This window comes from Chionomys nivalis, chromosome 1, assembly GCF_950005125.1.
Source record: "Chionomys nivalis chromosome 1, mChiNiv1.1, whole genome shotgun sequence".
Taxonomy (NCBI): Eukaryota; Metazoa; Chordata; class Mammalia; order Rodentia; family Cricetidae; genus Chionomys; species Chionomys nivalis.
This window is the reverse complement of record NC_080086.1, coordinates 190136247-190153873: the sequence shown is the minus strand read 5'-3', so window position 1 is coordinate 190153873 and position 17627 is coordinate 190136247. Positions and strand designations below refer to the sequence as shown.

At 34.8% G+C, this 17627-nt stretch overlaps 1 protein-coding gene across 1 annotated transcript in view; it reads right to left on the bottom strand.

Annotated features, from left to right (window-relative positions):
* Positions 1-293: 293 nt before the first annotated feature.
* Positions 294-17627, bottom strand: part of Thsd7a (thrombospondin type 1 domain containing 7A) — a 418389-nt gene continuing 401055 nt past the window's right edge. Inside the window, exons 24-28 of the mRNA XM_057767705.1 lie at positions 12718-12813; positions 9533-9615; positions 8975-9185; positions 6523-6610; positions 294-5578 (exon numbers count right to left, since the gene is read on the bottom strand). Coding sequence (XP_057623688.1) covers positions 5494-5578; positions 6523-6610; positions 8975-9185; positions 9533-9615; positions 12718-12813 — 563 coding nt within the window. The 3' untranslated portion in view covers positions 294-5493. The remainder of the gene's footprint in view (positions 5579-6522; positions 6611-8974; positions 9186-9532; positions 9616-12717; positions 12814-17627) is intronic.

The following is a 17627-nucleotide window of genomic DNA, read 5'->3' as shown; positions in this document are numbered from 1 at the left end:
TTTCTTTTCAAATTTCCTGATGTCATTTTTTTAACGGCCGAATAATACTCCATTGTGTAAATGTACCACGTTTTCTTCATCCATTCTTTGGTTGACTTTTAAAGAGAAACCTAAATTTCTCAAACTTTTTATATTGGAATTGCAAACAAATGACAAATATAAAACAAAGAACTGTAAAAGATTTGGATAATCACTAAATAGATGTTTTTATCGATGCATAAGAAGCAGATGATGCAAATAAGAGCACAGACCCACATAGTTAGAATGAAAATGACTTTGGATTTATGTCTGTCAGCAATATAGATATTTACAAATAACCCATATGAAAATGTAGAAAAGCACATTACATCTCCACGCGCCGTCCCATAGCTGCATTAAGCTCAGTGACAGAGTTTGCCAATCTGCAGTTGTTTGTACATAGACATTTTTGTGCATTAAAAATAAGTATACATAATTTAAAATAAATTACATTACACAATTTACAAAGTAATATTAACAAAAAAGTTCACAGACTGTTGCCTCCTTACTACAGCAAAATAAATATTCAGGTAGTTAAATTGACAAAACTGTACCCACTTACAGTGATATAATTTAAAGAAAGAATGAGTATAAATTTAATAAAATTATATTTTACAGCAATGGATACTGATCTCTTTAAAAATTCTGTGATAAAAGGAGCAGAAAAAAGTACCAGAGAAAGAATCTAAATGTTTACTTAAAAAAACAAAGCACAAACTATCCAGGGAACTTATTGAGGCTCAAAATTAGTTAATAAATAAATAATTACTTAAATAAAAGAAAATTAACAACTACAAAACAGAACAATAAAACTTATAATCAGTTATATTCTAAGTAAAGTAGGTTTTTGCCCACTGACAAGGTGGCTTGGTTCAGGTGTTTGCAAGTTTCTGGTCTGGTTTGACAGAGCAGAATAAAAATGCAAATTTAAATCTATTTGTTTAACATTTTAAAAAATTCTTTTACTATTGCAAACATAAGCACTTCCCACTGTCTTTATTACATAAGGATGATTTTTATCACACTGCAAATATCTTATTGATAAAAAAACAAAAAGAAATAAAAGAAAAAAAAGCCACTTACTGGGTCCACACCTCAGTGTTAGAAGCCTGTGCTTCTGAAGGCGGTGGAGTGGGGATGAGGTGGCTATCATGAGGAGAAGAGGGAGATTCTGTTCTCACACCCAAAGTAGACCCCGAATACTCAAGTGTGCTCTGCAGGAATTCTTATAGACTTGTTCAGGGGCTGCTGGCTCCCTCCTTCCTCCGTGCAAGAGAACTGGACAGAATACATTCGAGCTGAACTTAACAAATATCGAGATTTGAGGATGTTTCTGCAAATCTATTCAGGCTTTAACTCTCCCTAGAATTAGGCTTTTTCATTCATTATGGATAGATACAGACTTTTTCACTGTTGTGCAAAGTGGGGAGTGAACAAAGATTTTAGATGAAATTGGGAGAATAAGAGGGTACTGGCTAATAATAGAAATCGACATTTTTACGCTGAAGATTTTCTATTCTTCTCTTGGCATGCCACCTGCACAACTCTTCTTTACTCTTTATTCATTGCTTTGATAAGAGTAGTCCACTTAAATAAAAATATTTACACTCTAATTGATGTTTGTGTTTCAATAGGAAGAGTTAATAAATGTGCTTCACTCTTCCTTGTAAAATTCTGGGCGTGTTTAGTGGAAGGAGGTTTGGAAGGAAGTAGACAAGGCTCTAACAACCAGTAGGAGAGTAAAGTTGGAGAGACTAGGCAGAGGGAAGCATCACACAGAACCAAGGATACAGAAGTCAGAGGAGGTAGGTGTGAGGGAAATGCTGCTCTCTTCCTCCAGAAGCAATGGCTTTATCTTGGAATGTTCAGGAACCTAGTCATTCGGATTAAGCCACTGTGACAATTGTCACCTCTTACAGCATGTTCTGACACTTAGAGTCCCTGTGGAGAAGGACTAAGCACACTCATAAAGGATCTATAGCCATGCGTTCCAAGCCAAGTGCCTCTCACAAAGCAAACTTTTCTTTTGGATGTCTTAGTAATCTACGCATACAAAAGCCACTGCTAATTTTAAGTGCCCAGCAGAGTGTCTTACATGAGATAACTCATTAAGTATGTCTTCTTATAAGTATTTTGTGCTTTATTTTATAAATGACATGCTTTAGCATACTCCTTTTCAATTAGCTTAAGCTACACTCAAAAAGTTTTGAAATTGAGCTTATTTATAGTCAGTATATTGGACGGCACTGAATATAGGCAAATCAGTCCCTTTCAAGCAGCCATGCTGCTCCTTCTTGGACAAAAAAAATTATATAAATGCCTGCATTTGTCCTGTCTTTTTAAAATCAAGTAGAAAATCTCTCGTCCTTCCTTCCTTCCTTCCTTCCTTCCTTCCTTCCTTCCTTCCTTCCTTCCTTCCTTCCTTTCTTCTTTCTCTCCCTACTTCCTCCCTCTTTACCTCTCTTCCAATCTCCCTCTCCTTTCATTTCTGCCCAGAGAATTTTTTTTGGAAAGGCAAAGGGCTCAACAGACAAGTCTTTACTGTTTACCTCCTGAATTATTAGATGAACCAAGAGAATAAAATTCTGGTGAAATTCCAGTCTTTATTTCCCTATAAACTCAATAAAGACATATATACATGAATATAATAATCATCCATTTTGTTCAAATTATCCAAATGGATACATTCTTCTTTCCACATTCCTAACAAGAATCAATGCAATATCAATTTATCCTGATATTGAATATCCAATGTTTCTTCAATATTAATGTGGTGTTTTAAATAAAATTATTTGTTCATAAACACCTTTCATCTTCACAATATTTTATAACTTTTGATTTCTTATTATATCCTATTTAGGAGAGCACTGATTTGTCATTATAATTAATCATGTTTTATAAAATACCTTAAGTGTAGTTTGTGTTAGGCAAAAATTTTTATCCCCCTTCTCAAGATCATTAGGTGATGCCCATATTTAATCAGATTGTTATAGTATTTCACCCAATCAGAGTAGATTATGTTTCAACTATTTTGGACAGACAGAGTTTATTTTATCCAAAGAGATTAACTTGAGGATTATTCGGAAGACCTCTGTTGTGTGTGTGTGTGTGTGTGTGTGTGTGAACAATCACAGTTTTAGAATAACATTATTTTCCTTCCTCTTCATGTTTTACCTCAACTAAATCCTTGACTTAAAGTAAAGCTCACCCTTCTCTCTGCTCTCTTTAAAACGATATGTATCATCTAAAGCCTTACTTTTGGAATCAATAAGAAACACTTATCACGGTTTTTCAAATTGAATTATATATAAAGATTTTCATTTGGGGGATTACAACATTTTCTTAGTCAGAATTCTTCTGTAATCTTTGCAGAAAAAGCTGTTATAACGGACAGCAGAGGGAGCTCAGACCCAGTCTATGAAGGTAACTAACTCATCACCCAAATCAGCAATGTAGACTTGTTTAAGATTAAAAACAAACAAAACAAAACAACAAAACCCAAAAGGTGTTTATTGTATTTAAAAGACTGGAAAGCATAATGGTCCCTTCCAGAGGCTATTTGTAGTAGTTACTGCAAGAAATGAGTGACTGTTGTTTTCATTTCAGTTTAACTTCTTTTTTAGAAGAAGAAAGTAAGATAGATTCCACAGTGGCATTTCCCAGGCTATGCTAATAAACATAGAACCACCTCCCCAACAATCCCTAAGTAATGACTATAAATTGTTACCTGTGAGATTAAGCCTGATAGACAGAGAATAAACAACTGAGAACTAGAGATTGCATAATGTAGAACCAGCTCTGAAAATACACCTAGAGTGTAGTATGTGTATATACAGCCTGTTGGTTTTTTTGTGGAAAGGAAGTTCTATTGGAAAACAGTAATGATGTTCTTTTTCCTGACGAGTTTCTTCTCTGGTGACACTGCACAGTGGCAGTGTTGTGAGCTCAACTACAGACTTGACTGAAAACATTTCCTGTTTGATTTTTTTGCTTAAAAGATTTGCTCTAGAGACTTAAGCAAGCTCTGGATGAGATCATTCACTCTTCTTTTTTTTTTTTAAATTTCAGGTTATAAAATCATACTTCTTTAGATTTCAGCCATGAGAATAGCAAAAGATCATGGCTATGAATACAGCCTACATGGCAGAATGTCAACCTCACACCAAAAAAGCAAATCAAGGAGAAAGAAAAGCTAACACATAAGTTTGATTTTTTTTTGTTAAAAAAATCATTGATACATTATTTTCTCCATCTGCTCAAAATTACGAAGATAACCAGTCCTTTTTTCTTTTCTTTTCTTCTTCTTTTTTTAAACAAAGGTAACAAATATATAAATCTTATCAGAAACAGCCTTCCAAGAGCAACTGTAACCCAACCAGGGGATTCCACCTTTTGGAGGTTGGTTTGTTAGGGATTTCAACACTTGAATTTTTCCTGTGTTGTCAATTTCGTAATGGCTGTAGTGAGAAGGAAGAGGGTAGACAGCAGATGTCATAGCAGATTCAATCCTGTTACCATCAAGACTGAACTAACTCTCTTCAGAGTACAAACTCTTGCAAATGTCTCCACAGCACTCTTGGCACAGATATCTTCATCCCATATGAAAAGAGGCAGTTTCTATGGCAATACTGGTTAAGTGCCTATCATGCTGCACTAATATAGTGCGAAATGTGCCTTCCATACAGCAAAAAAAGATGTAGGCAACCAGTGTGAAATTAGGGAAAGTAGAAATGTATTAATACACGCTTATTTGTTTTCTAGACAATAACCACTATAAAATCCCGAACTTGAGGATTCTGTCTTCTAAGATACTAGTACATGTCCAGCATTCACACATTGGAGAGAGACAAGAATAGTCTTTTAAAAGAGTTTGTTTCTGAAATGCAGGCCAATAAAAGCCACCATCAACCGTGAAGATGCTATATTGTTCAATGTATTTTCCCTCTAGCATAGGACTTACGTCATCTTTACTGTTAAAGGTTGATTATTAACAAGTATAAGATGACATCATAATGTAACTCATTTGATCAAATATATGCATTGTTATGCTTAAGTGTAGAATTGTAAAGCCTTCATTATGAACTGTTCATGCTAGAAAGTTTTGTGGGTTAGTGTTGCAAGCATTCTTGCATGTGGCTTCCCACTTGGCCAATTTCCTCACTGATTTTCAGAGATCAAAGTGTCTCTTTCTTCAATCAGTAGATTTCAGGAAAGATGATACAAAACTCTCAAGACACAACATGCATTCCACTGCATCTCTTAGGATTCTCAAGGTTGACTCTCTGTATGTCAGTGGTTTTGTCTTGAATATTCCCAGTGGGAGTACAGTTTTCTCTTTTTTTTACCCCTTAATGATGGTGTTCATAACAGTTAAAGTTAATTTAATCAACACATTTCAATACTGATACTGTGGCCCCTGGATGGCTACTATGAAGGCAAAAGGCCAAGTCTGGTTGTTTCCAGGAATACTCAGTGTTACATATCGGCATCTCCATCATATGCTAAGGTTAAAGGTTTGAGGCGGTTGTTTTGTCGTCTTTGAGGTTTCTTTGGCTTTTTGCTGTAGGAAATTCAGGAAAAAAAATGAAGAAAGAAAGTCAGTATTTCATGTTAAATATTATTGTTTGAATAAAAAGCAAAACAAATTGGCTGATCTAAGTTGTCTCATTTCTAGCCTGCCTTTTAGAATATGACTTTGTGATCTCTGAGTTTCACAGTTTCAAGAAACTGTGTTATAACTATTTTGTAAAAGCCAGATTATTCAATTTCCTGATTGATAACAATAAAAGTAATAATATAGTATATTTTGGGTTTGTCCAGAAACTTCTACAAATAATGCACATTTATTTAAAAATACATTAAAGTTTGTGGGGCAACTAGCAGTGGAATCAGTATTTATCCCTAGTGCACGAACTGGCTCTTTGGAGGCCAGTCCCTTTGGTGGGATGCTTTGCTCAGCCTAGAGACAGGAGGGAGGGCCTTGGTCCTGCCTCTAGTGATGTGGCAGACTTTGTTGACTCTCCATGGGAGGCCTTACCATGTCTGAAGGATGGATGCTGGGTGGGGTGCGGAGAAGGTGGGGGGAGTGGGAGGACTGGAGGGAACTGGGGTTGGTATGTAAAATAAGATTCTTTAAAAATAAGAAAAGAATTATCATAACATCTTCCACTACGGAAAATTCAATATAAAATATATATTACATACCATTCATGAAACGCAATATTCTATGTCATTTATTCATGAGAAAATTCTTGGGAAAAAATGACCTCGAACAGTTCTGACTCATTGCCACAATCTGAATGACTCAGACAAGACAGGCAGAGTTCAGATTCTCTAATCTTAAAGTTTGTGTTCTCCGTTTGGAAGTTTGTGTGAAGTTGGAAGAAATACAGCAAGTGCATTTCACACACTAGCCTGTTCCTGTGGTACTGGGAACTGAAAGGGTTTTCTTTGAAATAACAATCTTATCTATCCTTCTGGATTTAGAAACCTTTACTCACTCACCAAGCTAGATAAATCATGGAGACGACAAAGACGAACAGCACAAATGCCCCTGCTGCGACACCATAAACCCAGGTCTTTAGTCTCCCATCTGAGAAGAACAGATATTAGTATTGGTGTACATTAGTCTGGAACATATAGGACAGGTTTGAATATGCCCCTGATCATTCACATGTGACCACGGGTTCAAGACTCACATTGAAGTCTTTCCTAGTACAGATGCCACTAAAGGAAAGCAGCTACTAGGGGTTAGGCAGCACGGCATTCAAAAGGAATTAGCAATGGAAACAGTCGAAAAGCGACCGATTGTGTTTACGTTCAGGTGTGGAGTTCATGCCGAAATTTTTTATATGAAATCTTATCTCAGATTCATTACGTGCATTGTTCTACCCACTTATGCTTTGACTTTTTCCAGCTATATCAGGAATGGTGTATTATATTAAAAAGATAAAAACAGCGCAGCTTTTGAGAAATTCATAAACCTAGAGTAGATGCCAGTGGGTATTTGACCATTTGTTGTGGTTTCAACTGCTTCGTACCAGATGAAGCTTAACATAATATTTGTTTTGCAAATACAATCTATTATCTATTCTATACTTATACTGTGCATAACAATAATAGAATTGGCAGAAATAATGACACAGAGTAAGAAGCAAAGGATGTTTAAATGTGTCTTTGCTAACTATTTGATATTTGCAATCACTTGTGAAAGGCACAACTTTAGTTCAGTTTTTGGGCTTATTGTCCTTGAAGTTAGGCTCTGAGTAAACTTCAAATGTCCATTTCTAGGGATGATATTGTCTAACTTAATTTGATGCAGACATTTGTATACATTGTAGCAATAGGTACGTACAAGTGTGCACTCAACATTCAAATCACAATATGATATGAGTACAAAAATTTCATGTGGACAAAAATGACTCTATGGAGATTTATCCAATACTCATAATTAATCAAATGCAACTTAATACTAGGTATTTTGTTTGTTAAAGGTCCAGTTGTTGGAAACCAATTCAGCTGATATTCTAAATATCACTTCCTTTTAAACCTGGAGGTTTAAAAGTGTTTTATTCCCTGTTTATTTCCTCTTTCTTTCTCTCTTTTTCTATCTCCTTCTTTCTTTTTGAATTGAGTTTAAAATCAAAAGGACTACTACTAGGTTTCTTTGCTGTGAAAATTATTTAACAAATATTCAAAATTCAAAGGGTGTATTTTTTTCAGAATATGTGCCTCCTTACTATTTTGACATGTTCATCTTGGGAAAATTATTAAACAAAATGAAAAGGATACTTTTATTTAAATTGAGCAAAGTGTTCTCATTTTGCAGTGGATATCTGCATTGATCTTTATTAAGGTCAAAGTTGCTAAGTGGTAATTTGCTCCCCTAGCTTGGAGAGGAGAATTTCTAACATTTTAACAGACAAATCAGCTTTTCAAAACTCAATTGTGTTTTTAGCTAAGAATGTAATAAAAGTAGTGATTATATGGATAAAGGTAATCAATCAGGTACTTAAAACACCTTAAAAATTCAATATTGGTTTTCTAATAATGGAAATACTTTTACTTAACAAATCATAAATAGAGGTATGCTAGTTACACAAGTTTCTCCCTTCATTTCTCATGTTTCTAATGAAATAATAAAGTTGATTATGTCTGACTTTGCATGGGTGTTCTCCAGGTGAGAGAGAAAGAGAATCCATGTTGCTTATGGAGCATTAGTAGGGCACTTTCTGAACCTGGAGACAGTGTGTACTGTCTATTCCAGTTAGAGAAAGTATACAAAGTAGAGCACAACACTTTTGCAGGCCTGCAAGCTTGTTCATGTGCAGATCAAGTTTATTCCTGGATATACTAAGAGCATACACTGTAATAAGACAATGGCTTGGTCCGTGTCCAAGTGTGATCATCCCATCAGGAAAGGAAGGGTCTAACTCTGTCTCTGTATGTTTGCACTAGTAAGGATTCTGAGGGATTGGCAAACATTAACGTTTGGAATGTTACTTCCATCTGAGCCCCCTGTGATATGGGACTGCATTTGTCTTGGTCTTTGTGAAGGTTCACACCACAAACTCTGTATGTTTAAACTGAAAACTCCAAATGTCTTTGTAGTTTTATTTGTCTTTGTTGTAAGTGAAAACAAATTTTCCTTCAATATTTTCATTATTACATAGCTTTATTCAATGTATATTTATTATACTTATAACTTTAGGACTGGGCTTTTGATAAATAATATCAACATTAATTTTTTTATGAAAAAAGTAATTTCAATTCTACACATTTGCAGAATGGGTTCTTCTTTCAATAAGGAAAATAAAATTACATAAAGACAACTGCAATGTTAAAATGAGTAAATGGGCTAAGAAATAATCATTTACTTGAAAATCCTTGGTTGTTAAAACATGCTGTGGCATTGTTACTAGTATAATGTCTAAGTAAAGAATTTTGTGTTCTTCACCTGGCCCAAATGGCTGTAGAAACCAGGTCCTGCCCCGTCCTGTTGGGTTAGTGGAAGGTTGGGTTGGGTGAACTGCCCGGCTGGTTTTCACATCGCTTCTTTTGTCCTCCACAGTCGGAATCACCACCACTGGGATAAGTGTACATTGCTCAAGGGTGCTGTTGGAGGACATGACTTCGGTGTACCCTTCTTCACAGCGACACACCTTCATCTGCAGAACAGGGAAGTTTACACTACTCTCTGGACGTGATCTAGGAAAGTATCACTAAGCATATTCAGAAAAAGAGCATTAGGAAGCATTTTTAAGAGGATTGACCACATGCAACATCTGCCTTAGCTACCTTAACCCAGCCTATCCATGATACTTCGCCAAGTCATTCTAAAGGTAAATAAAGGGAGTACATTGAGAGTTGCTTACATAGTTAAAAAGAAATGCTTCAAAGTGAATGGTTCTGGCCTTCAAACATGGCAATCTGAGGGCAGGGGAGGCATTGTACCAGAGACAGTGGGTGACAATTTTTGGAGAAGGCTTGTCCATTTTAACGAATATGCACATACCTCACTACAATATGAGTGGGGTTGAGTACAGGGTGGGTTACAAGACCTGTCGGCATCAGGCTGGCTCACCACCAAGCAGCCCCCTGCAGAACAGAAAATCATATTTTAACAAATGACTCCTCTTGCTGTAATAAACACATACACTGTTTTAGATTTGTCTTGGAAGTCTGGAACACTTTGGAAGTTGCAAGAAGTTCTGTACTTGTGAAATGGCTGGCTAACCTCCATCACTTTCATTAGTCACTTGGGACCTTTATACCCAGATGACAGTGTTGTGGCTTGTGTTTTGTAAGCATCCAGGACACATTGCCAAGAGGCTTATTTTCTAGCTGCTATTTTTGAAACACTAATTTCATACAACCTATTTCTGATAATAGTCAGAAAAAATAGGTCATATAATCTGTTTCCTCAAGCCAGGTACATCAATTGAAAAGCAAAATATTTTAATTTTATTTTATTATTAAATACTTTTATTGACTACTCAGAATGATAGTTTTCACATCCCTTAAAGTAACTTTTCAATTTATTTGATCATTACACAAAAGTGCTTATTAGAATTCATATCTATTTTTAAGGAAAATCACTGTTCTTGTTGCTAATACCAGATACTTGTGGTGTCTGGAAAGAAGACCAATGTAACTAACAAGTCTTTTCTTGTGCTATTTTCCAATTTGCCATTGAAATTAATTCTCCTAGTTTACTTCTCACATACAATACAAACTGTGTATTGCCTATTATTGCACTTTAAATATAGAAACAGTTGTCTGAAGAAACAATATTGGTGGTATAGATGTGACCCATAGTTTTGAATTGTACTACTCACCTGAACAAAACTTTAGCCAAACAAATGATTTTTTTCATTTATGGAGTTCATAGTATTTTAGATCAATCAAAGGTTCCCATCATTAATTCTTTGTTTTTCCTTTAATCCTACAAATTCTTTTTAAGACTTTATTAATTTTTTCATATTAAAATGCACATAATAATGTAAAATAAAAGCTATCACATCACAAAAGCAGTTAGTCATTGTAAGGCACACACAGTTTAATGACCATACTATCTATTACTAAACATAAGAAGAGAAAGAAGGGGCTGGAGAGATGGCTCAGAGGTTAAGAGCATTGTCTGTTCTTCCAAAGGTCCTGAGTTCAATTCCCAGCAACCACATGGTGGCTCACAACCATCTGTAATGGGGTCTGGTGCCCTCTACTGGCCTGCAGGCATACACACAGACAGAATATTGTATACATAATAAATAAATATTAAAAAAAGAAGAGAAAGAAAAGCAGTCCCATGACTTTCTTACAGTGACAATCTGTAGATTACAGCAACTTATCCACAGAAATAATGTACTTACACCTGTTTTCATAGGGAAATTCATCTAAACAGTGGAAGAAGAATGCATCTAGAGGTTATTGTAAATAATTGTACACTGGCTTCTTGGTAACAGAGAAAAATAATTGTATGCATACTTTTTATGTATTAAAATAAATTTAAATGTGACATACTGATGAATCTTTAAATTTTGACTTAATTTTGATTTGGGAAATAGTCTCAGTTTCAGCAGAGAAACAATAGAGTCAGAGGAAAAAGCAAGTGAATATTATTTGCTTCTATATTTGGAAAAAAGCAACCACATAGAATTTCCTTAGGAATCACTTAAAGAATGTTGTATATTCCCTTCCAGGACCTGAGGTAAGTGAATGGCATCTGGGACATTTGGTTTGGAATGATTATACTTCCCTGTCTGTGCTTTTTATCATCCATTTCTCTAGAATGGAGTTTGGGTTGATTGTTTTCGTTTCATAAACAATACTGTTCAGACAGCAAAGAGCTTCCTGGTGGGAATGTTTTCTATTATATATTATATGTCCACTGGGAGATGCTATTATCAAAGGCTTCTTGATGGAGTTTTTATTCACAAAAATTCCATCTTCATAAGAATGTAGTTTTGCATTCTGTTCTGGCTTTTATAGGGAATAAATAAGTAATTAGGTTTCAATAAACCCGGGTCCCTTGAAATTGGATATAAAAATTGATGTTTTCCAAGATGCACATTGATCCTGGCTGAATCCTTTGATCTCACTGTATATATGAAAGATAAATCGCAGTGGGCTTACTCAGGGTCAACCTGATGCATACTACTTTGTTTTTCTTGCAGAAGAGTTGAAACAAGAGCCCCAGTCAGCAGGTGTCCTGGGCAGCTGACAGTCAACATCCCTCCTGCCTCTGATACGGAAATCCCTAATAACTAAATTATTTTAAGATGATAATTAAGGGATAACATTTTAAGTTTGTGTTTATGTGCCTGAAGTTGAGATTCTGTTTCAGACTTTGATTTTTTTTTCTATGAAATTTGCAGGCTATTCAATATAGATTCATCTTGAAGTCTTTCCTTTATGTTTGGAATGGGCCCTTGACTTTACTGAGCTCATACAAAGAACTTGTATATTAAAGAAGTCCATTGGGGATATCTTTCAAAAACCTTCTTTTGATTTTCTTCTTTGGAAGTATAATAATAGTTTGTGATGGGAACATAGCAAATGTCCCTCTCAGATGCCCTGGGTTTGATTTTACTGGTAAATCTTTCTTATTAATCACCAAAATGTCTTTATAATAGATTTGATAATTTAGGTATACTATGTTTATATGTGTATTCTACCTTGACCTGTATCATCTTCAAAGCACACAAGCAGAAATAGTGAAAAGCATAATTATTATTTTCTTTTCATATAGTAAGTTATTAATGTATAAAATCTTTAGGGAAAAACAGGAAATCACTTATATTCATTTATTAGTACTAAGTAGTATTTCAATGAAATACAGTCTAATGTCTAAAGGTGACAGAGAAGAGAGAACTTGAAGCTGTGTTTCACACCTTTACTCCCAGTACTCGGGAGGTAGAGGCAGGCGGATCTCTGTGAGTTCAAGGCCAGCCTGGTCTACAAGAGCTAGTTTCCCCCAGGACAGGCTCAAAAGCTACAGAGAAACCCTGTCTCAAAAAAAAAAAAAAAATGAGAGAGAGAGAAAACTTGAGATATTTAAAAATAATTTGTCATCGGTCACCACACATGTACAACACAAATTTCTTGATTCCAACAGCGTGTTAATAATTCAGTGTCCTTCAGTATTCAGCTACACATGTTACAGGAATAAATGCAAAAATCAAGATACTGGTGTTTTACCTGTCACGTTTACGCCATCTGACCTTTGACACCAGACTGTGCGAGAGGAGCCCTTCCAAGCACTCGCCATCCACTTATACTCGTAACACTGCCCATCTGCAGGCACAGAGCAAGCACTGATGTTGCATTACTTGGGACCACCATGAGAGAGGGTTATCAACACATGCATGAACGACTGAAACGGGGCAGGAAGTCTACTGCTGGGGATTACTATGTCAATGGGCTTCCTGAATGTTGCAAAACAAGTTTGATAAAACTGTAGTTGTCAACCTAAGTCCCCACTAATGTTCCAACATATCTTTTATCCTGCTACTTTATTCAAGACACTGGATACTTCTAAAAATTTTAGTTCATTTCTATTTTTTTATACACTGAAATAAGGAACACAGAGACAAATCAGAGAATAACTAACTGTAGAATATATTCAATTATTTATCATGTAATTCTAACAAACATTACAATTTAGCCATACTTGCTTTACTTTTCATTTGTTTGCTCATCAATAAAATGAGTTAAGAACTTATTATTTCATAACATCATTTTCTGATCCTATCTTCTAATTTCCTAGCCACACCACATCATTCTGAGGTAAATATACACCTTTCTATATCATTTTTACTTTTTACTATATATATATATTTATATGCATATTTTATTCAACATTACTTAATAAAATTAATACTTTATTCAAATTAACATTTGTTCAGTATTGTAGATTCGCAGTCAATTATGATTTATATATAATTCAGGACCTTATTTGTCATTGTTACAGATGAACTATCTCAATGCAGCTCTAGTCAATTTATTTTAACTGCCACATGGAGTTGCATTGTATCAGGTTTTACAATTTATTTGTTTTCTTTGGTTATGTTATTTTAAATTAGTGCCATTAACATGTCCTGTTGGTCAGCCTGAAGCAAGTATATTGGTGCTTTAAAAATATAACTATCTAGAAAGGAAATCTCTGGTATAACTGCAGACAGCTGAAACTTTGCTAAATATTGTTCATATTTTGCACTACATGACGAACACCCAACTGTAGCCATGGCTCTATTGCTCTCTCTACACACAGGAAGACTTAGAGTAACACATTTAATTTATTTTTAATCAGTCTTGGCTGTATAAAAATCTACCTTATCATAATAACATAAGTTTTTGATAAATAAAATTATCAAACAGTTTTAAGAATGTTTTGGATTTCTTCTGGAAGAAATGGCTTATTGCTATTTCAGGCATTTTATTTCTTATTGACACCAATGTCTTTACTCACTGAAAAAAGGGAGTTATTAATTTTAAATAGTAATCATTACTATATGTATCAGGAAGCCCAGACTGTCTTGATGTTTCCCAACAGAGTGTGTAGCTCAGTTCCGTGTTCAGCTACATGCCTCGTGTAAGGCTAGATTTGCTATTTAGCCTATCCTACTACAGTGCAAGCAGTTCTGTCAGTGCTTAGAGTTGGTCGTAAGAAAAGGCCACTGAAATCTCCTTTCCTTTGTGGTGTAGAATTGTCTGTAATCTGTCAATCATATTTTAAATAAACGTTGATTGGTCAGGTAGGAAGGGGGCAGGAAAACCAAACAGGAAGTAGAAATGATGTAATGAGAACAGGAGAATTCTGGGAAGGAGGATGTTGATTCTTACCACTCCTGCCCAGATCACCTAAGGAGCAGGATGTGATCTGCCCCACTGAAAAAGGTACTGAGCCACATGGCTAACATAGATCAGAAAAATGGGTTAATCAAGATGTTAGAGTTAGCCAGTGAGAAGCTAGAGCAAATGGGCCAATCAGCTTATAATTTATGGAGAACTATGCGTGATTTTCTTTGAGGCTAAACAGTTGTGGGGTACCAGGCAGGACAAAAACCCCAACAACAAGCAAGCCGGCCCTTCATGTTACATATTTTCTCATTTTTGTTTTCAAAATATTTCCTAGTTCTTTTTGTCTTTAATTCCCCCCAAATTAACCTTAGTATCCACTTCTCAGATTGCCATAATAACCTTTTCAAATAGCATGGAATTTGTAGGTAAATACATGTAAAATTCACGTTGTAGCATTGGCGCTACCCATGCATGAAATGGTCTACAGCACCAGTACTTTAGTCTTTTATTCATTTCAGTTCAGAGTTTATGGTTTTCCCGCACATTTTTGTTAGACTTAGGTACAGCTTAAGTAAAGTTTTTTTCCCTAGTGAAAACTTTATCATTGAATTTTTCTGACAAAACTAATTATTTCAGTGTTAGTTTAAAAACCATGCTTCCAAGTTTTCCTCTTACTTTCAAGTACTTATATATTTAAGTGAATTATTATGAACATTTTCCCCAATTTTAGTATACATATTTTTATTGTACATGGGCTCACAGTCACATTTTATACATATTAAATATGAATATGAATTTAATACATTTGAATTTATAGTAATTAATAAATCCATGGCATAGATTTTCTATTAGTGGTGATAGATTAATGACATCCTAACTGTTTTCATTTAGATATTTATGTTTATTAGTAAAACTTCTTTATAGAATTTTACTTTCTGAAGTTTTCTATGTGTAATAATGCAAAATGTTCTCTTTTTCCTTTACCTATTTGCTTTGAAGTTGTCATTTTGTTCCTTTGTCATATAAAACACGCTATCATTTCTGTTGGCTATTTATTCTGCTTTATTCAATTTTTATTTATTAATATAGGCTACATACTACTTACCTTTTCTGATCCTTAAAATTTAATTAAAATATATTTACTGCATTTTTACTCTCTCCTTCATCCAAAATCTCCCCCTTTCTTTTTTTTCCCATTCCTCAAATTCATGGTTTCTTTTTCTCAAGTTTTCATTCTTACATATATACTTCCTCTTAAAAAATAAAATTTCTTGCCGGATGGTGGTGGCATACACCTTTAATCCCAGCACTTGGGAGGCAGAGACAGGTGGATCTCTGTGAGTTTGAAGCCAGGCTTGTCTACAAAGCAAGTTCCAGATAGGCTCCAAAAGCTACAGAGAGACCCTGTTTTGAAAAAGCAAAAATAAATAAATAAATAGTTAACATTTCTTGATTTGAATACGCAGCTTACTTTTGCTCTTCCCCACATATATGACCATATAAGGCCCTTAGTTCTCCTGTAAATACTTCTTTCCTTACTAAGAGCTAACAGGTAACAATCTGTCTGACTTTCAGGTTTTGATTGTGTGTGTAGGAGAGGATGTCTTTTTCTATTTTGCTATTGATTTCTAATTTTACTTCACTGCCATTTAAGATTAACAATTCATTCCTTTGACCTGGGATTTATTTAATTAATTGCAAACTTCAAGCTTCTGTGTTTCTTTGCCTACTTGGTTCTAGAAATTGAGGATATTTTATGTGGTTGGTAAATTTAGTAAGATTATATTGACACACACACATATATACATATATGACATATATAATTATATATGATGTCATATATATGGTACACATATAATTACATATATGGCACACATATATTATACATATATACATATTCATTATATATATAATTCTTAGGTTAAGTCATTAGATCATTACTTTTCATCCTAAATGTTCTCAGCATCTTAGTTCTCCTCCTCCACTATTTCAACATAAGGTGATCTTTTCTTTCATATTTACTATTTATTGCTTGTCATAGTTTTTAAAATTGTTTTTCTTGAGCTATATATTTTTCTCCACTCCCGTCCCTTCCCCCCTTTCCCCTTCTACTATTACCCATGATTTTTATGCTCCCAATTTACTCAGGAGATCTTGTCTTTTTCTAGTTCAACTGTAGTAGATCCATGTATGTCTCTCCTAGAGTCCTTTCTGTTGTCTCTGGGATTGTGAATTATAGGCTGGTTTTTCTTTGCTTTATGTCTAAAAGTCACTTATGAGAGAATAAATATGATAATTGTCTTTCTAGGTCTGGGTTACCTCACTCAATATAATGTTTTTTTAGATCCATCCATTTGCCTGCAAATTTCAAGATATTATTTTTTTCTGCTGTGTAGTACTCCATTGTGTAAATACATCACATTTTTCTTATCCATTCTTCGGTCAACGGGCATTTAGGTTGTTTCTAGGTTCTGGCTATGACAAATAATACTGCTATGAACATAGTTGCACAGATGTCCTTGTGGTATTACTGAGCATCCTTTGGGTATACAGCCAAAAATGGTGTTGCTGGGTCTTAAGAAATGTTGTTTCCTAATTTTCTGAGAAATCACCATAATGATTTCCAAAGCAACTGTAACAGTTTACTCTTCCACCAGCAATGGGGGAGTGTCTCTTTACTCCATATCTTCTCCAGCAAAAGTTGTCATCAGTGTTTTCGATCTTGACTTTTTTTTAAATCTAATTTTATCCCCTTGGTCTCCTTTTGCATTCTTATTGCTGTAGCTAAAACTTCAAGTACTATATTGAATAGATACAGATATAGAGAGTGTGGACAACCTTCTCTTGTTCCTAATTTCAGTGGGATTGCTTTGAGTTTCTCTCCATTTAGTTTGATGTTGGCTGTTGGCTTGCTGTATAGTGTCTTTATTATATTTATATATATTTCTTATATCCCTGCTCTCTCTAAGACCTTTATCATGAAGGGATGTTGTATTTTGTCAAAGGCTTTTTCAGCATCTAATGAGATCATTATGAGGTTTTTAAAATTCAGTTTGTGAATGGTGGATTACATTGACAGAGTTTCATATTTTGAAACATCCCTGCAACTCTGGAATGAAGCCTACGTGGTCATGGTGGATGATTTTTCTGATGTGTTCTTGGATTCTGTCAGTATTTTATTGTGTATTTTTGCATCAATGTTCATGAGTGATATTGGTCTGTAATTGTCTTTCTAAGTAATGTTTTTGTGTGGTTTGGGTATCAGGTTAATTATAGTCTCATAAAAAGAGTTTGGCAATGTTTCTTCT